This window comes from Sceloporus occidentalis, unplaced genomic scaffold, assembly GCF_023333645.1.
Source record: "Sceloporus occidentalis isolate IW3139 unplaced genomic scaffold, rSceOcc1.0.p SCAF_344, whole genome shotgun sequence".
Lineage (NCBI taxonomy): Eukaryota > Metazoa > Chordata > Lepidosauria > Squamata > Phrynosomatidae > Sceloporus > Sceloporus occidentalis.
Genome location: NW_028317324.1, coordinates 400,093 through 423,054, shown reverse-complemented (window position 1 = coordinate 423,054; position 22,962 = coordinate 400,093). Strand labels below are relative to the sequence as shown.

At 43.3% G+C, this 22,962-nt stretch overlaps 2 protein-coding genes across 2 annotated transcripts; both read left to right on the top strand.

Annotated features, from left to right (window-relative positions):
- The first annotated feature begins 1,025 nt into the window (after positions 1–1,025).
- On the top strand, positions 1,026–8,431 carry LOC149274190 (histone H1A-like). Its single transcript, XM_089505712.1, has 2 exons — positions 1,026–1,065; positions 7,863–8,431. Exons 1-2 carry the CDS (start codon positions 1,026–1,028, stop codon positions 8,429–8,431), a joined length of 609 nt encoding a protein of 202 aa, XP_089361838.1.
- A 5,879-nt stretch (positions 8,432–14,310) lies between these two features.
- Positions 14,311–19,893, top strand: LOC149274189 (enoyl-CoA hydratase, mitochondrial-like). The gene is made up of 6 exons (XM_089505711.1): positions 14,311–14,503; positions 15,099–15,226; positions 16,824–16,923; positions 17,709–17,813; positions 18,205–18,324; positions 19,802–19,893. The coding sequence occupies exons 1-6, from the start codon at positions 14,311–14,313 to the stop codon at positions 19,891–19,893; spliced, it is 738 nt and encodes a 245-aa protein (XP_089361837.1).
- Positions 19,894–22,962: the final 3,069 nt, after the last annotated feature.

The window sequence follows — 22,962 nt, the reverse complement described above, 5'->3', positions numbered from 1 at the left end:
GAAATAATTCCATGATATGCGATCAGGTGACACCTGATAGCTTCTCGCGGTGGTCGCACGATGCTCTCTCAGGTGTCTCGGTGACTGGTTTTCATACCTCCGGCTGTAGTCACGTTCTGGATTTAGATGTTCTTCCAGATTTGAGACTCTATCCACAAGACAAGACATAGACCGTCTGTGTTCCATCTTCATCTGGAACATGGAGTTGTTGATGTTCACCAGAGAATGCACAAGGTGCAGATGGTGTCCGGATCCATGTTGATGTCTCTCAGAGTCTTCTCTCTTTTTGCGTATTAATAATATGATACAGAGGAGTATAAAAGCTCCAATGTACCCCAAACACAATAGTTGGCTCAGATATACATCGCGCTGGGCTTTGCACATCTTCGCTGTCGCCTGCTCTGTTGAGCAATGACCAGTTTACCAGTCTCACACTCTATTGATACCCTGTGCTACTTATGACATCACAATGAGGCTGCTGACGGGACACCAGGAATGATTGGTTTATGGCATAGTGGGCATGGCTTTAAGCAGCCACACCCAGTTTTTGAGAAGGTTCTTTTATGAGTGTTTTTTTTTTTTTGAAAGCCCCGCCCACTTCCTAGCCACACCCAAAGAGTACACTGAAAAAACTGAATCTGCCATTTCACCCCGAGACTCTGAGCCCGGGTTAAAAACATAAAGAATCTGTGTATTCACCCGCGATTCTGAAACTGGGGTAAAACTCTATAGAATCTGCCTATTTCACCCCAAGACATTTAAACTGATAATTTGCTAATTTACCTAAGATACTGGGGTAAAAACCCAAAGAATCTGTCCATTCACCCAAGATTGTGAGACCTGGTTACAATCTCTCAGACTAGGGGCAATAACCTTGAATATGCCCATTTACCCCAAGACTTAGAACTAGGATCTCCAGAAGACCAAAAAGAGGGAGCCTCTTCAGCAGCCTGCACCAATACAGAGACAGGGGAGGGACTATCTAGCCATCTACTCCCAGGTGTAATGTGTAAAAGCTGGGTATCATGGTTCTGATGCGTGATGGCTGGGTGTGGCAGGAGCGAGGTGTGATGTGTAGTGGCTAGATGTAATCGGCATTAGATGTGATGGCTGGGGGTCATAGGAGTGGTCAGTGATTGAAATGAGGTATTGGGGTGAGGTGTGATGAAACAACACCCCAATATGTGTTCTGCAACATCTCCCAACTACAGTGATTCTGCCCTTTAAGGGGTTTTCCTGGCTGTTTGAGGGCAAAAGGGCTTTTACACGTATAGCAAATAAAACCATAGAGTTTTGAAAACTAGACATCCCAGGGTATTTCAAATGCTGATATTTTAACTCTTCCCATGCACACATTTTATCACCAGCATTCATCAAAGTTTGCAGTATTTTTTTCTGTGTTTTTTCCGCACACATTTTACTTCAGGTATGATTTTACGGTTCCTGGTACCTTAATATATGTTCAATATCATCTATTGAGTACAGTGATAACCCCATGCACGGGTTTGTTGGGGGGTTAAAAGGCCACATTTGAGAGGTGTGCATTTTTCAAATTGGAAATGTGACGTGTGGTCACTGCCCCCCGTGTTATTTGGGACATTGTTGAACCCGGCCAATTCAATTTACCCATCAAATCATACATTTAAAAAAAAAAAAAACAGACAACCCATGGACATTTAACACGCTAGCATTTTAACTCTTTTCACGCAAGAATTGTCTGACACCGGCCAAACCATTCTTTTCCCTGGAAATGTTGGCCAGTAATATATAGTGGAGGTGGGGACCCCATTGTATTGTTAATCACTTTAATGGCCCTATTGCCCCTGGGAGTCCAAATTACCCAGATTAAGGGGGCCGGTTCTGTAGCCGTTGTAATCCAATACCTGACTGTTTATGTTAATGTTCGCTTTGCTGGCTATATATAGCCATGTGTGTAAAAAATAAAGTGTTCTTCATTTTTATATACCCTACACTGCTAGTGACTGGGGAATCTGGGAAGGGAGTGTTGTCCAAGGCTAAGGGAGCACAAGTCAGCGGAGGTAGTCGGTCGTACTAGCCAGCTCTGTGACATTACTGACATGGAACGACAACATATTTTCACAGGAATGCAGGGGTAACTGGGGGCTGATCACAGAATTAAAGAAGAGTCTGGGCATCTGTCTGCCTTTACTAACTATGGCATAACTTTTACAGTAAATCAAAGAAATAACATTGGGAAGCGACAATGAATATATATATATATATATGACATTATCAAATAGAATGCACAATGTAACAAATATGCCACAATTATATAATACTGTAACAGAATACATTAACATACTCTGCAGCACCGTATATAGTACGTCAGTGTAATTTATTATCCATTATTTAGTTGTCGAACACTACTACTACTCTGAGCCATCACATATAAATGGAACTAACTTTATTTATATATATAATACATTGCTGGTATAAATACACATTATGAGGCCAGGAAGCGGTGGGAAGGGGCCCCCTGAGTGGAAGTCCGGATGCTTTGGGAGGGGACCCCCCGAGTGGCAGTCTGGAATCCTTGGGAGGGGGGCCCTGAGTGGCAGTCCGGAAGCTGTGGAAGGGGGGCCCCTGAGTGGCAGTCCGGAAGTTGTGGGTGGGGGTTCCCGAGCGGCTTTCTGGAGGGGGGGCCGAGTGGCCGTCAGGAAGCTGTGGGAGAGTGGCCCCCGCGTGGCAGTCCATCATCCGAGTCGCAGTCAGGGAGCTGTGTGAGCTTTCTCAATCCGCACGGAGAAGCGTCCCCTCCTGTTACGTGACAATTAAAGGAACGTTTGCAACGTATTTTGTTCGTTCTGAATGTCTTAATTATGCTTGAGAAAAAAAAAAGGTTTTACAACTGCAAAAATAACGTATTTTTCTTTATATATTTCATACAAAACAAACACGTACGTATTAACCTAACATTCGGCACCCTCTCCTCGCCGGCATTCATTTATCACAACACCAAGTCAATGAATGCCTGGACAGCTGCCAAACCGCAACCAATCAATACACCGGGACTGCTGCCAAACCGCAACCAATCAATACACCGGGACTGCTGCCCAACCGCAACAAGAACACCGGGACTGCTGCCAAACCGCAACAAGAACACCGGGACTGCTGCCAAAACCATCAAAGTACTCAACAAGAAACTAAATACCTAAGGAGCGGGACTCGGCTCCCTATTCAAGGCAGGAATCCATTTAAAATGTTATTTAAAAAATATATTAAAAATGTAATTTCACGTCCATCCGCTCTCTCCCTCCTCCAACTTTTTCTTGCCTTGAGCAGATCTGGGATCTCCAGAAGACACAAGAAAGGAAGGGGTTGATCCAAACAGACACTCGGGGGAGGGGCTAGGAGAATGAGAGAGGTAGTAGACGGCTAGATAGTCCCTCCCCTGTCTCTGTATTGGTGCCGGCTGCTGAAAAGGAAGCCCCGCCCTCTTCAGTAAGTCTGGTGCCGGCTCCCCCTGTCACAAAAATACAGGCTTCGAAGGGCTGATTACAGGGCAGGGGGAGGGGGGCACGCTAGTCAGCTGCTCTGGGCCCCCAATATTAACGTATAGTCATAAGTCAGTCTGTGTGTTACTATACAGAGGTCAGTCTAAATGATCATAGATGTAAAGCTGTGTTTTACAGAGTTCACACACACACACACACACACACACACACACACACACACACACACACACACACACACACACACACACACACACACACACACACACACACACACACACACACACACACACACACACACACACACACACACACAATTCACAAGGATCTTTCCTGTTATTTTCCCTTTCTAGTTCTATACACACGCACTCACGTTAAAGAAATAGTATATACATCATTAATACACAGTGGTGCATGCACACAAACACATTCTCACGCATAACCCTTTCCTCACTGACGTATGCTCACGCGCTAATACACACAAACACACTCTCGCACATAAAACGTCCTGATAAGACAAAACCTAATCTTAATAATTACTTTTATTATTTTGAATAATAAATAAATAATATAATACGTTAATAATAAATAACCCCTAAGTAAACTCCTGTCAACTACGAGTCCTAAGACCGGCAGGCAGCCAGGCACTAGCAGTAGAAATACAATTTATTTTAAATTATTTAATTGATAATTATTAGTTAAAAATATTCATCATTTTTAATGTTATTCTTTAATGTATAAATATTAGGCTATTCTTAATATAATAATTAATAATAATGATTGGGTTATATAAATTTATAGATTAAGTTTAAGGGTAAATTAATCTTTAATAGGTGAAATTAAATAATTTATTTTATTAATTATCTGTATTCATTATTTTATTTATTTATTATTTCACACCTCTTGGGTGCTGTTCCCTGGCAGTTTTTGTTTTTTTTGGGGGGGTGGGGCTGCACGGTGTAGGAAATTTAACTGCTTTGAATTAGAAGTGTGATGAGACTTTACGCGCAAACGGTAAGTATATTTTCCTTTCAACTCCCCCTGAATGCAAATCCAGCGATGCCCCGGCGATCGGCAGCATGGGGAGGTTTCAGAAACGGCGTCCAATCAGGAGCGTAACTAGACGCCTCAGGGCCCGGGTGCGAGACTCTGTTAAGGGCCCCCCCCCACCCGCTCACCCCCCTCCAAAAAACATGATTTTTACCCAACAATTTTTTTTCAACAAATTCAATTTACATATTGAATCATATCTGTAAAAAAATCTAAGAAAAAGGGGCGCATGTACAAAGGGCATAATCCAGGGGTGTCCAAGTTTTTTCTGCAGTGGGCCACTTCATCAGAATTGTATACGTGCGCGGGCCGCACTCATTTTTCACTGTGACAAAAAATATGGCCTTTAATAAAATATGCAGATTAAAATAAAGTAAAATGACACAAAACCTTTACTCTTCCTCTCACTGATTTCTGGGCCTTGAAAGTTTTGCGACTACAAATTCTGGATTCCCTAGATTTATTCTAGGGATGAAGTAAAATGAAAATTCTGGACCAAAACATTCAGGGTTCACTTAGCCAAAACCGAAAATGACCCCCATGTCAAAAATAATAATAAAAACTCACATGTTTAATAAAAGTAGGTAACACACAATTGGACAAAATTAGCAATATGACTTGGCATGATAGGAGTGTGATTGCTAACAGCAATCACACTCCTATCATACCCAGGCAACCAGTAAATGCTGGTACCTAGGCATGATGGGACTGTGCTCGCTGTGATTGCTGTTAGCAATCACACTCCTATCATGCCAAGTCAGCCAGTACATGCTGGTACAGGGTGGCTGTAAGTGATGTGCAGACCCCATACTGCTGGCAGCATCACTACACAAGGGGGGCAGCTAGCTAGGTTTCAGCATGTACTGGCTTACTTGGCATGATAGGAGTGTGATTGCTAACAGTAGTCACAGTCCCATCATGCCTAGGTTCCAGCACTTACACATCCATCCAGTAAATGCTGGAACCTAGGCATGATGGGACTGTGATTGCTGTTAGCATTCACACTCCTATCATGCCAAGTCAGCCAATACACGCTGGGACAGGGTGGCTGTAAGTGATGTGCAGACCCCATACTGCTGGCAGCATCAATACACAAGGGGGGCAGCTAGCCAGGTTTCAGCATGTACTGGCTGACTTGGCATGATAGGAGTGTGATTGCTAACAGCAATCACAGTCCTATCATGCCTAGGTTCAAGCACTTACACATCCATCCAGTAAATGCTGGAACCTAGGCATGATGGGACTGTGATTGCTGTTAGCAATCACACTCCTATCATGCCAAGTCAGCCAATACACGTTGGTACAGGTGTTACAGGGTCACCGTACCCAAGGCTGGGTCCCCCTGTTTGAGGGCTGAGGAATCACCAGTCAGTCCCTCATACGGATCGCACTCAGCTATCCACGGATCATCCAGACCACCATTCGTAGTAAACCAAGAAGAACTCTCTTTATTACAAACACACAGAATTTATATACAATCTCAATGCAATGTGTACCGAACCCAACCCCCAATCCCATCAGCCACATCCCATCACAAATCCCATCAGGTGAGGGGATTACAGAATACAATGGGTTCCCCCACCTGTGTTATCCCCCCTGTAGTGCGGGTGCCGTCTGGGCAGACAGGGCTGTGTTGGCTGATTAAGAGCCCCAGCCAGATTATAGGATAGAGACCCCTGGAGACGTATAGGCAGAAGGGGTTACATGACCCAGCCATGCACTCAGGAAGGAACTGGGGGAGGATTTGGGGTCAAACATCGGTCAGCGACTCAGTATCACCTGGGTGGGATTTATTTTGGAGGGAAAATATACTGTATAAACTTATGTGTAAATAACCATATTTATTATTTCAAACTGATATACAGAGGAGAGAAGATTCCCGCCCTCCCTCCCCGAGTCTAGGAGTTCAGCGGAGGACGGCTGCAGTGGATTGCGTTGGGATCTGGCGGAGTGATCCAGAGGTTTTTAGACCTTGATCTTTTGTGGTATGGGCATACATTCATGTTGTGTTAGATGTTAGATGTTAGAGTGATGCCCATACAGGTTTGCTACATTCAAGGTGTTTATTGCCCCGACCCATCGTGTCATGAGTTTTACAACGACCGGTGGTATCTGGCGGGGCTGGTGTCGTCTATAGGACCATTAAGTTATGGTCGGTTCAGTTTTAAATTCAGAATTTTAAGACGTGTACATTTCTTTAATACTGTTAAATTTGGAGTAATAAACAATGTCGCGGCATTTAGTAAATAAATGCCGTGGCCAATTCTAAATCCAATGTGCCTCCGTGTCATTTATTTGGTGTTCGAACAGTTTATACACAGTGCCGTAATGATAATGTGTAGTGCATGGGTCATGTCTCTTTGAAGGCTGGAGCTGAAGCCACATCAGTCTCTGGGCCGGTTACACAATAATACACAATCTAAAATATTACCGGGTCACGGTATACGGAACCGAACAGAAAAGTGCTCCGTGACCCGGCTAAACTTCATATGACACATGAGCCAGCTAGCCTGGCCCTGTCACAACAGGGTGGCTGTAAGTGATGTGCAGACCCCATACTGCTGGCAGCATCACTACACAAGGGGGGCAGCTGGCCAGGTTTCAGCATGTACTGGCTGACTTGGCATGATAGGAGTGTGATTGCTAACAGCAATCACAGTCCCATCATGCCTAGGTTCCAGCACTTACACATCCATGCTATCACACACACACTCATTTATTCATATAATCATTCATTCCCTCAATCACACACACTCATTCAAACACCCTCCCCACCCCCTTACCTGCACTGCAGCTCCTCGATGCCGCTCACAGACTTCAGCAGGGGCGCGGCCTCCCTCTGCCTTCTCTGCTAAAGCACAGAGGAAGTAGGATGTCACGTGAACTCCGCTTCCTCTGTGCAGTCCAGAAGACCCTCCCACAAGTAAGTAGCATGGCTTGAGGTGCGGCTCGCGTAAGATCGGTTGCCCTGGCTGCCAATCTTACGCGGGCCGCACCTCGAGGACTCGCGGGCCGCGTTTGGCCCGTGGGCCGCATGTTGGACGCCCCTGCCTTATTTAAAAAAAAACGGAAAAAAGATTTCGGCCGGCCCCTTGGCTTGGGCCCCCCTGCCGCCGGGGCCCGGTCGCGACCCCTGCGACCCCGGTAGTTCCGCCACTGCATCCAATCATAGACTCACAGGCTACTGCTCATGAACCAATGAATGTGCGGGAGCTCGTCTATAAAAGCCAAACTTCTGGCGGTTTAACCCCGTGTTTACGTGCGATTGCAGCTCTTTCGTGGCGGGATCCAGGCATTGAGATGGCCGAGAGACTCCTTCCCCGGCGCCTCCGCCGGCAGAAACCTCTTCCAAGAAGAAACAGCCGAAGAAGCTGGTAGCTGCAAAAAGCCGTCCTGTGAAGTCCGGTCCCAGTGTCTCCGAGCTGATTGTTAAAGCAGTCTCTGCGTCCAAGGAGCGCAGCGGAGTGTCTCTCGCAGCTCTTAAAAAAGCACTCGCTGCTGGCGGCTACGACGTAGAAAAGAATAACGGCCGCCTGAAGCTCGCTCTCAAGGGTCTTGTGTCTAAAGAGACCCTGATCCAGCTGAAAGGCAGCGGTGCCTCTGGTTCTTTCAAGCTGAACAAGAAGCAGCTGGAGAGCAAAGAGAAGACATCAAAGAAGAAGGAAACTCCCGTAAAGCCTAAAAAAGTAGCCTCTAAGAAGGTTGTGAAGTCGCCCAAGAAAGCCCCTGCAGGAGTGAAGAAAAGCCCGAAAAAGATCAAGAAACCGTCGGCCGCTGCCAAGAGTCCCAAGAAGCCTAAGGTTAAGGTGAAGAAAGCTGGCAAGAGCCCAGCTAAGAAGGCCACAAAGCCCAGCGCAGCCAAAAGCCCCGCTAAGCCCAAGGCTAAAAAGGCAGCCCCCAACAAGTGAGAAGGGGGGGGCGTGGGTTTTGGAGCGCCTCTGGTGTGTGCTTTCCCACTTAATTCTTCACACAAAAGGTTATTTTCAGAACCATCATATCCTCCGAAAAATAAAAAAAACGTTTAATCACCCGGCCGCGGCTATTATTATTATTATTATTATTATTATTATTATTATTATTATTATCTTTTATTTATATAGCGCCAACAATTTACGCAGCGCTTAATACAATACATAAGTTCAAAGGGTATGACAAGACGAGAATTGACAGACTAAGACAAACCGATACATTAGGTGGAGAGATCCCTGCTCGCAAGCTTACAATCTTGAGGGAATGGGTGACAAACATAAGGCATAGAGAAAGGGTGAGAGGTGGTGTGGTGGTTGTCTCAATGACAAGGAAGTTCTAGCAGCTAAGGTGGAATGCTTCTCTGAAGAAGTGGGTTTTAGATTCCAGAGATATGGGGCAGCTCAAGTGAAATCTTGTAGACGGGAAAAGGAAGAGGTGATAAGTGAGGAGAGCCTTTGTTAGGGAACAGTTAAGGACTGGAGGAATAAGGCGTTATTGGTTAGGGGTGAAAAGGTTGTGCGATTTATGTCATATTAAGTAGAAGAGCTGGGTATAAAATACTGTAAATAACGTTAACTCCAATATATATTTTCTCTACATAAATGTAATTTATAATATCATTTATTAGTGTTATTTTTAATTTATAATTCATATTTTAAGATATTGCAAATTATAACTTATATTAACTTTATATTTTTGTTATATTTTTTTTATTTAAGTTTATATTAAAATAATATCGTAAATTATATTTTATTCATTATGAGTTATATTTTTATTTTTTTAATTCAGTGTATAAATTATAATTTATCTTTTACAAATATTGTAAATATTATTTTATATTTTTAATTCTAACATATATAAACATTTTTATATTATAAATTAGAATCCGGAGGACCTGTCTATATGAATATTTAATATAATATATTTAATATATCTTTATATTATATATATTCATATTTTCTAAGAAAGCAAAAAACACGAAATTCCACGTGTAAATTCAATAAAAATGAATATAGTTCTTCCCAAAAGTAAGCAGCTCCCAGCGATACTCGTCCTCAAAGAAACGAACGGCAGATCGTGGAGCGCAAATACATCGGGGAAAAAAATCAAATACAATAATAGTGCGATATGTGGAAATAAAAAAGACTTTAATATGGTGTAAGATCCACTCACAAGCGGGCCGGATCAAATAGGCTCATCAAAAGGTTCGGAGAAATGTTCGTGTTTAACCCCTTGGCTGCTAAGCCATTTCCCACCCTGGGTGCTAAGCTGGTTTTCGGCATTTTGGTGCATTTCACGTTTATTGGGAATAAACTATGAAAACCATATATTGTTGTTTTTTTTCAGCACACCCAGCAGATTCCAAATATGCCTTTTTGATACGTCTACGTCTCATTAGGTTTGCAAAATAAAGCCAAAAATGGGGGGAAAAGTGTGTATTTTTTTTTTTTACTTCCGACTCAATAAAAACTAGTTTGTAATTGTATTTTTCGAAAAACTCTAATATCAAAAGCTGTGTTGCTAGATATTTGTAGCAGGTAACCGGTCTAAAATAAACAGAAATTGACAACAGTAGACTGTGTTTTTCTAATATTTTATTGCTAAAAGTTCAATTTATTAGACTATCACAAAAGACATCTTTACATTTAATGCATGGCCGCCGTCTATTAACCCCTTTGCGACCTTTGCCGGTTCAGGACCATCATAACAAGAAGGTCACTAAATGACCTTTGACGGTCCTGAACCGTCAAAAAATTAAATAAGCTTAGAAAGTGATCAAGGATCACTTTCTTCGCTTAAACGGCCTTGCTGCAATGCCTCGATGTCGAGGCATTCAGCAAGGCCGAGATCGGCATCGGGGGCCATGTCTGGCCCCTCCCCGGTGCGTCAACAGCCGCCATACATTGTATGGCGGCGGACGCCCGTTTTAAAAGCGTTGATCGCCTCCTAAACTTAAATGGTGTCGCTGGAATGCCTCGATCAGGAGGCATCCAGCGACACCAAACACTTACCTCTGGGTGGGCTGTGACCGCTCCGGAGAGCGGTCACAGCCGCCGCTGCCGGTGATCTTCGCCATCAAGCAAGATGGCGGCGGCCCGGGAAATAAAACAATAAAGACGAAAAAGTTCGCTAGAGGGTCTCCAGACCCTCTAGAGAACTGGCTCCACTTGCTGGTTGAATACAGGTACTGCATTCAATTATGCAAGTCAATGGAGCCCAGCTTTCTAATCACTATGTGATTAGTAAAATATTCAAAAAAAAAAAAAATGGAAAAAAAAAATAAAAAAAAATGTGCTAACATTTAAAAATAATTATGCAGTGATGTCACTAGATTAACCATCCAGTACCAGCAAAATGTGTAAAAAAAATATAAAAAAAGTATTAAAAAAATAAAATTAAATTAAAAAATAAAGTTTATTATTTTGAGCAAGTGCTAAAATTTCTCAAAAATCTCAACAAAGAGTTAAAATAAAAGCACTTCAAATACCCAAGGGGTGTCTAATATATAAAAAAAATGGCTGATGGGGTAAATTGGAGTGGCCGAGCTCAAAGATAGGGCATAGGTACAGACTGACCAAAATGGAGAAAAAAAGCGCACTTCCCAAATGTGGCATTTTAAATCTCAAACAACCCGACAAACCCATGCATGTCGGGTATCACTGCACTCAGGAGATGTTCCTGAACACACATTGGGGTGTTGTTTGACAGTGGCATATACCAGAACCTGTATATCTATAACTAAAGTACAATTTGTGTGAAAAAAAAAATAAAAAAAATTACTATTACAAAGTTTGACAAAGTGTAGTTGTATAATTGGTGCATGGAAAGGGTTAAAATAACAGCATTTGGAATACCCTGGGGTGTCTAGTTTTCAAAAATATATGGTTTGGCAGGGTTAAATAAGTTAATATATGGTTTGGCAGAGTTAACCGACTTCAAAGATGTTCCAAAGAGGAGATGGAGGCAGACTGACCAGATTTGTTAAAAAAGATTTGGAAATCATAAAACGCTGCTTGTACTTATTGCCCTATAACTTACAAAAAACAGCAAAAAACATAAAAACATTGGGTATTTCTAAACTCAGGACAAGTAGTAGAATCTATTTAGCTAGTTTTTTTACTTGCTTTTTTAGGTGAGTAAAAGATTTTTCAAATAAAAGTCATAAAATGTGTTTTTTTTTCAATTTTTCACCATGTTTTTTTATTTATTTTTTATAGTAAATAAGATGATATGATCAAAATAATGGTATCTGAAGAAAGCCCATCTTGTCCTGAAAAAAACTATCTATAACTTATGTGGGTATACTAAATGGGTGAGGAGAAAATTACAGCTGAACACAAGCACCACAAAAGTATTAAAACAGCCTCGGTCCCACAGGGTACAAAACGAAAAATGAGCCCGGTCCTTAAGGGGTTAAACAGCTCTAGCTGCCCGGGATGTTAAAATATGCCAACAAAACTATATATTTTTAGAAACTACACCACCAGCCGCAGCAAATGAGGTCTTATTTGTATCACAAATCTGCCGTGCACAGCAAATAAGTGAATATCACACTTATATTAAACAAAATATATTAAAAGAGACAAGTTCATTTATGTCTCCAGTCTTGTGCTACTAATACATGCAGCCCCTCATTTGATGCGCCAAGGGGTGTAGTTTCTGCAAATGTATACTTGTTGTCCCATAATTTAACTTCCCAGCTGCCTAGAGCTGTCTAATTGCAGGCATCACCCCTAAAAGTTTTAAGACAATTTTTTAACAAGATTGTCAAATCTGCCATATCTGAAGTTAAAGAGATCTAGACATCTGGGAAGTTAAATTAGGGTACATAAAGTACACATTTCAAGAAACTACACCCCTTGGAGCTTCAAATGAGGGGCTGCATGTATCTCTAGGACAAAATTTGAGTGTAGGGCTGCAATTATTGGGCTGATTATATTTTCGATTAATCGGGTAAAAAAAACCCCAACAATATGCAAATGTTTCGCTTATTTAAAATAAAAACTTATAATTTACAATGGCATTTCACGATTTGCCTTCTTATTTTACTGACATAATAATTAAAGCCAAGAACCCCAAAAAAGCTTTCCTAGTAAATATTCATGTAAACTGTTTTTGTCCAGTTGTGGGCATCTCACCCCAGCTTGCCTCTCTATCCCAGAAATGCCTTATACCCCCTATATGCTACTCTGCCCCCGGAAATTCCTTATACCCCCTATATGCTACTCTGCCCACGGAAATGCCTTATACCCCCTATATGCTACTCTGCCCCCGGAAATGCCTTATACCCCCTATATGCTACTCTGCCCCCAGAAATTCCTTATACCCCCTATATGCTACTCTGCCCCCGGAAATGCCTTATACCCCCTATATGCTACTCTGCCCCCAGAAATTCCTTATACCCCTATATGCTACTCTGCCCCCAGATATGCCTTATACCCTCCTATATGTCAGAGATGCCACTGTGCCCCCTTATACCTCCTATATGCCACTCTGTCCCCTAATATGCCACTGTGCCTCCCTGATATGCCTTATAGCCCCATATATGCCACTGTGCCCCCCTGATATGCCTTATAGCCCCCTATATGCCACTGTGCCCCCCTGATATGCCTTAAAGCCCCCTATATGCCTTTTACCCTTGATATGCCACCATGCCCCTTATGCCTTTTACCCCAATATGCCAATGGCTGATTTTAGTAATATTTCATATATTTAAAGTTCATCAGGATTTCAAAAATTTCTTTCCTCTACCATTGGCTAAATTTAACCCCATGATAGTATCGGCCATTTTTAAAAAGGGAATGTGACTTTTTCATAGCTATATGATCACTGTGGTAACATTGGCTACCACAGTGGTCATTTTGCTAGAATACTTAAACTTTTTTTTTTTTTTAAAGTTACATTAGTTTATGTTTAGATCATTTAATTTGGGGGTCTCTGGGCAATTTTGATCTTTATTTATCTGCCTTTAGAGACCCCGAAATCATTTTTTTTACTTTTTTTTTTTTACATTTTCATTTTTTAACTTAATATTTTTTATTCTTTCTTTTACAAGCCTTATACCGGTATGGTGAGGCGATTACCTTTCCAACGGTATATGTTGGGGGTCTGTGGGAATTCCCGGCAAGGGAGGTTGTTAAAGCACATCGTGCAGATGTGCCGGCAGCGGAGGCTGTTTACGCTCACATTGCCGCTGCCGGTGAACGTCTGCGCGATGCGCTTAGACAATCTCCCGTGCCGGCACACGCAAGTGCGGCCTATATTCGGGCCAATACGGTATATACACCTTGATTCATCCCATCTATGTTCCTAGCCCCTGTATACGCTATCAGCCATGCAAACTTAAGAAACACAGACCATCAAAAGGACTAATGAATAATAATATTATTTTTAAGTTATATTTTTATTTGTGACTTTTGTGGCTCCGAAATGCGAGACCGAGATCCATAAACAGGATGCTGTATAATTTATAGATATTAAGCAAGAAATTGGACAAGTTTCTGTAGAGTGTACACACTTTAGCTTCTATTATTATTATTATTTATTGTTTTATATAGCGCCATCATATTCTGTAGCGCTGTATGATGGGTAATGCTAGTTTATTATCTGTTCAGTACTGGAGTAAAAGATCAGGAGGAGTATATATAATGTATGATTAGATACCTGCCAAGTGTGCCTTTTTGGGAGAGACAGTCCCTATTTTGATGACCCATAAGAATTCATAATAATGGCCCATGCTTCTAACCACCCCACCCCCGCCAGAAAATTAAATCTGCGTTCTTGCGTGGCGGGTCCGCGGGGTCCGCAGCTTGATGGAATGACGTATATATCTTTTACATGTCCCCCGGCAGGTCCGGCCTATCAGTACATATTGGTGGAGCACAAGGGCGAGAATGAGAACATTTTCTGCGATGCCATGATGACAGAACTGAACCAGGCCCTGGACGCTTTCGAAGAGGACCCGCAGGTCGGGGCCATTGTGATCGCAGGAAGCAAGAAAGCCTTTTCAGGTCAGTGACGTCTACAGCCCCCTCCGTTCTTTACCATAAGAGCAGTAAAGCTCTGGAATGCTCTCAGTTGCCACGGGTGACGGGAATGCTTTTAAAGGGACAGACACAAAAATTAAATCAAAGTCCCGTCTCCGCTGGGCGCCGTCCTGGTCCCCTATACCAGGAGAATCTGCTGGCGCTAAACGTTTAACGTGGGTTCCGGAAATCTCTCTTTTTTCCAGGCACAAAAGCAGCAATAAATATCTATAATTTATGTTTGAGTGTTTATTTAGCCACCTGTGACACATTAGTCTTGTTTACAGTGGTTCACCGTTCCGTTTAATATGGTTTAGTTAGCTGATTAGAAATGAAAAGAAGCGGATATAACATTAAAGCGAAGAATTAACGCCAATAAGTACTTTCCCATAGTACCAATAACTTTACTGAAAGGGTGGTAGATAAGTGGAGCAGCCTCCCACCAGAAGTGGTAGAGGTTAATACAGCGAGGGGATTTAAACATGCATTGGATAGGCATATGGCTCCTGAATCTAGACGGGGGGCCGGATGGGCCTTATGTGGAACTTTTACATTTTAATGCTCTTATTTACTATTCCAGGTGGAGCCGACATCGAGGAGATGCAGAACCGGACGTTCCAGGAATGGTACAGCAGCGGCTTCCTCGCTCACTGGAACCACATCTCTTCTATGAAGAAGCCCGTCATCGCGGCTGTCAACGGATACGCGGTGAGTGGGGGGGGGTCCGCCATACACTGCATTATGTCTGTATAGCCACGCAGTACCTACACATAGAACATTAATTAAAGTGGGCCTATGTATAGTGTATATGTGTGTAATTATATATATATATATATATATATATATATATATATATATATATGACTGCAACTAACGATTATTTTCATAATCGATTAGTTGGCCGATTATTATTTTTTTCGATTAATCGGGCAAAAAAAAAAAATATAGAATTTTTTTCTTTATTTAAAATAAAAAATAATTTACATTAAGATGTGTCATTAACACTTTTTTCTCTTTATCACAATGCCATTTCTCTATCCACCTTCTTATTTTACTGACATAATAATTAAAGCTATATTTTAAAAAGGTACAAGAACCCAAAACACATTATTTCTCAAATTAAGTTTTACCAAAATACCAAAAAAGGTTTTACTAGTAAATATTAATTCATGTAAACTGTTTTTTCATATTTAATAAAAACTATGATTGAGAAAAATGCCTCTTTATATTTTATTTGCCAACCTGCCCCGAGTTATGCACATCTCACCCCCGGCTTGCCACTCTGCCCCAGAAATGCCTTATACCCTCCTAAATGCCACTCTGCCACCCTGATATCTCTTATACCTCCTATATGCCACTCTGTCCCCCGATATGCCTTTTACCCCCGATATGCCTAATAGCCCCCAATATATGCCACTCTGTCCCCTGATATTCCACTGTGCCCCCCTGATATGCCTTATAGCCCCTATATGCCTTACACCCCCCCTATATGCCACAATGCCCCCTGATATGTCTTATACACTCCGATATGTCTTATATCCCTGATATGCCACTGTGCCCCCTGATATGCCTTATACCCCCCCTGATATAAGAAAAACTGACAGCGCTAAAATAGGTATAAAAATATATGCTTTCAAAAATATAGATAATACACAATAAAATATAGATATATATATATATATATATATATATATATAAATATATGGACAATGCAAACAATCAAATATTACAGCAATCAAAAAATAAAAAAACACAAATTAAAGAATGCACATAATTAATAGATCCCGAAAAATATTCTACCTGCCCCACCAGGGGTTAATATATCAACAGAAGAAGCACAGGGCAAATAAGCATAAACATAAAAATAATACTCCAGGCTTAGCTTACCCAGTGGTGCTTATTTGTCCCGTTTTTCTTCTGTTGATATATTAACCCCTGGTGGGGCACGTAGAAGTGGAAGTGAAGGGAAGTAGCGGAGGTTGTGCGTTTTGCACAGACCCCCACCAGCTGAGAGAGGATAATCCAGGTCTCCTGCAGCGCTGCGGGGGATCTGGATTCTAGTGTTATAATCCGATCGCTATTAGATTTCGGATTATAGAAGGAGGGGAATTTTTCAGAGCATTTGGTCTGAAAAAGCCAATTTTATAAATCGATTCAACTAATCGATTATGAAAATCGTTGACAATGATTTTAATAATCGATTATCGATTTTATCGATTCTTTGTTGCAGCCCTATATATATATATATATATATATATATATATAGTTTTGATTTCTGACTGTTTTTCCTTTTTCCTCCCCATAGTTTGGCATAGGATTTGAGTTGGCTATTATGTGTGACATTATTTATGCAGGAGAAAAGGCACAGTTCAGGCAACTAGAAATTTTATTGGGCACCATCCCAGGTACTGTGTCTGTTACCCGGTCTTCTGACCAATGTCATTGATTCATTTATGATTAAAGATAATATAACATTTTGGACCCCCCCCCAAAAAAAATCAGGAAAGTTACCATATATGGGAATTTCCCAGGGCCAGTCTCCGCTCCCTGCTCTTTGTGGGTGGGGTGTTGGGGAGGTGTGGCCAGCTTTATTACGTGTTAAAGGGCTGGATTGGGTGGAACCAGGCAGTGAATGGGTAATGCCAAACACATATGCCCTGCCCCCAACACACTAACTAAGCGAGGTAGGCTAGCTGCGTGTGGGGCTAGCACCCTATAGGCAGTGGTGGGAGGAGCCATACACCCCCCCTTCCTCTTCAGACCCCCATCATGTGAGGAATGCGCTCCCATTGATTTCTATGAGAGCCCTTCCCTGCCACTGATTGGCTCATAATATTTTAATAAGCGTTCTTCTTTAGAGCTGGCGTCACATTGGACCGTCCCTTTTATATGTAAAACTACCTGATTTGGTGCGTTTTACATTCCCCCCCCACTCGTTCCCTCAAAAGACTACAAATAATGAAACAGTACCTTTATACGGGCTTCGCTGACTAAGTGGTACACTTTGCACTATACATTGTGCTGGCCAAACTGCCAGCATATGTATAGACTATAAATTCCCGTGGTTTAAAGGTTTTTATCTTGGTCGGGGGGAAGACCACACGCCGAAAACATGAGAAAATCAGGCTGTTTCTTATTACTTGCTGGCGCTTTGGGTGGGAGTCTGACCCCTTTCTGCCCCCCCCCGCAGGCTTTGGTGGGACGCAAAGACTGGCGCGGGAGGTGGGCAAGTCTCTTGCAATGGAAATGATCCTCACTGGAGATTGCATCGCGGCCCAGGAAGCAAAAGAAGCTGGTATGGCAATATGGGGTCTTAGCTGTGTTTGGACATATTAATTATTATTTTTTAATTTTTATTAATATTTTTGTATTTTATTATTTTTTCTTTATTTTTTTTAATTTTTATTAATTTACATTTCTTTTTGTATTTCTATTTATTCATGATGGGTTTTTTTTGGTTTTTTTTGTCATTGTTGAAATAATCCGTTTTAATTTAAAATGTTACATCATTGGCAGATTTTTTTTACCATTAGCGATTGTCAAGTGACTCAAACCCTGGCAATGATAGGCTGTTGCCGTAGAACAAGCCTTCAGAGGAAAGGAATAGAATGTCAGATGTGGTTTTTAAATAAATATATATATACACAGAATGTAAAGCAGGTTGCTTCGATATGATGTCATCGCAGGACTTGTGAGCAAAGTCTTCCCGGCGGATAAAGTGGTGGAAGAGGCGATCAGCTGCGCGGAGAAGATAGCCAGCAACTCTAAGCTGATCGTATCGATGGCAAAGGAAGCGGTTAACGCAGGTGAGGAGGGGGGGTCAGTCTTGGGGGGCATGACTTAAACCCGGATTACAACTCCTATCATCAGTGTCGGTCAATCTTTGAGTACCACTGTACTCTGGGGGGGGGGGGGATGATCACAGATCAAAACCTTTTTTGTTTAAAATGATAAATAAAAGAAAAACCTTCCTTTTTTATATTTATTTTTAATACAAAAAAATCGACATTTAAAAAACCCCATATCAGAGATGAAAAAAAATCACTCTGGCCGTTGACCCAGGCCAATCCCTGGTCCTTAAGGGGTTAAGCACCTAGATAAGACTTGGAATAAAAGTAAGATTTCTTTAAGAAATAAGAATAATAAAAAAAATGGTATTTAAACATGTTCAAAGGAGTCGCGGCGGCTGCTTCTAAACGTGCCAGGCTAGGGGGCCCAATTTCCAAAATGAAAGTGGCCCCCTAGCCCTTTAATTCACGCCATATGGGAGGGTTTCCTTATATTACTAGCATACAGTGATGCAATGTAAGAAAGTTGACTGAGCGGGTGCTAGATCAGTGGAGCAGCCTCCCAGCAGAGGTGGTAAAGGCTAATCCAGTGAGCGGGATTAAGCATAAACACGCACGGGATAGGCATGCGGCTCCTGAATCTGAGACCCCTTCGATAATTGCTTTGTTTGTTTATTTCTTTGCAGGACGATTGCAAGGAGGGGATGGCGGCTTTTGGGGAGGGGAGAAAGGCAAAGTTTACCGACCAGTAGCCTCGGGAGCACTTACTGATTGGTCGACTTGCGGACGCGTGGAATTAACCCCTTGTTTGTAAATATTAATTCACATTGAAACTATTTTTTCATATTTAATAAAAACTATGATTGAGAAAAATGCATTTTTTGTTTTTATTTGCCAACCTGCCCCACGGCTTTCAATTCTGACCCCCTGATGTGCCTTATACCCCCCCGGATATGCCACTCTGCCCCACCCCCTTACCAATGCATCCCCAGACTTGTCCCCCGTGCTTCAGATTCCTTGGTGTCTAGTGGGGGCAGCCGGTGGGCATCTGTGCGATGCGCATACACAACCTCTGCTGCCGGCACTTCCGCCGGGTCTTCTATGACTGAGCACTTGAAGGTCATGTGACGCTCCATCATAGAAGCCCCAGAGGAAATGCCGGACAGAAGCATCCACCGGCTGCCAGAGAGGAGGATCCAGGTCCCCTGCAGCTAGGCCCAGAGAACCAAGCAAATGCCCCCTGGGCTGCTGGCGACACCCCTCCATACTCACCTGGTCTGTCGCTGGTGGCCGCCAGAATAAAAACGTAGCCTGTGGCCTCTCATATCTACCTAAAGTCAATGGGTGACTACTGGCCTTAAAGCGCCCAATGAAAATTCTTAGTCCTCCTCCTCCGTTGGCTTCATTGGGGGTTCTTCCTCGTTTTTGGAGATTCGTAAAAAATTGACCAAATCTGGTTAACCCGCTTACGAGGGTTTCAGGGGATGACTCCTAGGGGACAATGTGGACATCGCTGTAGAACCCTGCGATGCCCTCATGTTCAGCAAGCAGGTCATCTGGGAACTAAAGAGGGACTGGTCGTATTAAGCAGGGACACTTGGAATGGATGAGACTATATACCGTATTGGCTCGGATATAGGCCGCCCCCGTATATAGGCCGCACCCTAAAAGTTTGGTGCTTTTTTAAAGAAAACGTTTTTTTCTTTAAAAAAGCACCAAAAAAACATGCTGCCACTCTGTCTCCCCCCCGAGATATGCTGCCACTGTCCTCCTCCTCCTCCCCCCCCCGAGATATGCTGCCACTGTCCTCCTCCTCCTCCCCCCCCCCGAGATATGCTGCCACTGTCCTCCCCCCCCCCCCCCCGAGATATGCTGCCACTGTCCTCCTCCTCCTCCCCCCCCCTGAGATATGCTGCCACTGTCCCCCCCCCCCGGGGCCGGCGGGGGACATCTACGCAATACGCGTATACAAATTCCGGAAGTTGTATACGCGTGTGACGGAAGCCTCCATCACTGGGACCACTGGAGAAGCCTGACTGCCAGCCTCCTCCCTATTGACGATGGGCCCTGGGTTTGTAAAGGCTTCTGTGGCTACCCCCAGCAGTATCATCTCATCACTGGCTGAGGGGATTATCTCCGGCAGACAGCCAGGATCTGCCACCAGGGAGTGACCACCATTGTTTCAGTTTAATGTTATATACCGTATTTGCTCGATTATAAGACGACCCCGATTATAAGACGACCCCCCCAAAATCAAAATATTAATTTAGGAAAAAAACAAAAAGCCTGAATATAAGACGACCCTATAGGAAAAAAAGTTTTACCAGTAAATATTAATTCATGTAAATATATTTTTTAAATTTCCTTTTATTTGCCAACCTGCCCCCCCCCAGTTATGCCACTCTGCCCCCAGAAATGCTTTATACCCCCCCTATTTGCCACTCTGCCCCATGATATGCCTTATACCCCTATATGCCACTCTGGCATATAGGGGGTTAAAAGGCATATCATGGGGCTGAGTGGCATATAGGGGGTTAAAATGCATTTCTGGAGGTATATATGCATATCATGGGGCTGAGTGGCATATAGGGGGTTAAAATGCATTTCTGGAGGTCCAGAAATGCATTTTAACCCCCTATATGCCACTCAGCCCCATGATATGCCTTTTAACCCAGCATGTACTGGCTGCCTTGGCTTGATAGGAGTGTGATTGCTGCTAACAGCAATCACACTCCTATCAAGCCAAGGCAGCCAGTACATGCTGGAACCTGGGGATGATAGTAGTGGGATTACAGCCTCCCTATGCCATGCTACAACCCCCACCCCCCTTACACATCCATGCTATCACACACACACACACTCATTCACAAACATTTAAATACTCATTCATTCCATTAATCACACATACTTCACACATTAATCACACATACTTACCCCAAAACCCTCCCCCACCCCCTTACCTGAACTGCAGATCTCTCACTCGAAGACTTCTGCAGGGGACCGGCTGTACCAGCAACTTCTCTGGCCCCGCCCCCAGAGGAGGGAGGGGGAGAAAGAGTTCTGTGAGGAAGCTACAAGCTTCCTGTCCTCCTGCTTCTAACGGAAGAGACGCTGCTCGCGACCGGTAAGCAGCATGGCCCCAGCCATTTTTTGGGGGGTCTGATTAGAAGACGACCCCGATTATAAGACGAGGGGTATTTTTCAGAGCATTTGCTCTGGAAAAAACCTCGTCTTATAATCGAGCAAATACGGTAAATCAGTCTCCCCCCCCCTATTGTATTGTTAATCCCGTTACTGCCCCTGTTGTCTCTGGGAGGCAGATTAAGGGGCGGTTTGTGTCCCAATATCTTGTTTTATGTTAATGTGTGTTTTGCTGGATATATCCAGTCCTGTGTGTGAGAAATAAATCAGTCTTCGTTTGGTTTTACCCTACACTGAGTCTCGGCTAGTGACCGGGGAACCGGGGAAAGTGTGTTGTCCCAGGCTAAGGGAGCACAAGACAGCGGAGGTAGTCGGTCGGACTAGCCAGCTCCGTGACAACGCGTATTGCGTAGATGTCCCCCGCCGGCCCCGCAAGACACCCGTGAGTCTGCTCTGGTAAGTCTTGGGGGCAGAGCTAAAACGCATCGTGTGGACGGTCACCGGCTGCGGCGATGCGGGTAACCAACCTCTGCTGCCGGCACCCCCCCCCCCCGTGGAAAGTGCTGGCAGGGGAGGCTGTCAGCGTATCAGACGGTAGGATGCAGGTCCCCTGTACCGCTGCGGGGGATCTGTATCCTAAACCTGCTACCTGCTGACCCCGAATATAGGCCGCACCCCCACTTTAAAGACCTAAAGTGGGGGGGAAAAGTGTGGCCTATGTTCGAGCCAATACGGTATATATATATATATATATATGCATATATATGCAACACGTGTAAAGCAGTGGAATGCAGACATTGACCAGAAGGGGGCAATGTAATGTCATCTAAAGAACGAGAGAGCAATAAACGGCTCTGCATGGTGGGAAAAGTTCATCAATTAGTCACGTTTTTACTGAGAAAGAGACCTCCGAGGTTCCATAAGTTTATACGAATCTCTATCTTATTCTGTTTCGGCTCAATATCACCGTTGTTGACAGATGACAATCTTTAGTAGGACTGAGTGACTCTGAGCTGAGTTTACAGGGTTAATTGACCCCCCTCCCTCTATTTTGTTGAGTCCTACACCCCCTTCTTTTCATTAGCTCAGCCTTTTAACTTCTCTGCCTTTTTTTTTGGGGGGGGGGGCTTATACCTTTAAAGGGCAAATCAGATTATTCAATGCCTATTATACCCCTTGTTGGGGCGGAATTAATCCCGCTTGTTATCTCTTTGTGCGAGGGCTAATGGGCCCTTATAGTTTGGTGAATAAACAGGACAGGCGCTTGAAAATCCCCCTTTTCCTTTCAGGACGGACGGCGCCCCGGTTTATTAATATGATAATTTACCTTCATGGGCATGATGGGCCCTCCCCAAACAGCCAATCACATCTGCTGCTGAAGGCTCCTGACTTAAAGATTTACTACCGCACATGCACAAGATGATTAATACCAATACAACCTCCCAAGTGTCCCTGTTCAGCTTGTCCAGTCCCTCACCCAAATGCCTGAGCCCCTCTTTCCTCCCATGATGTCCC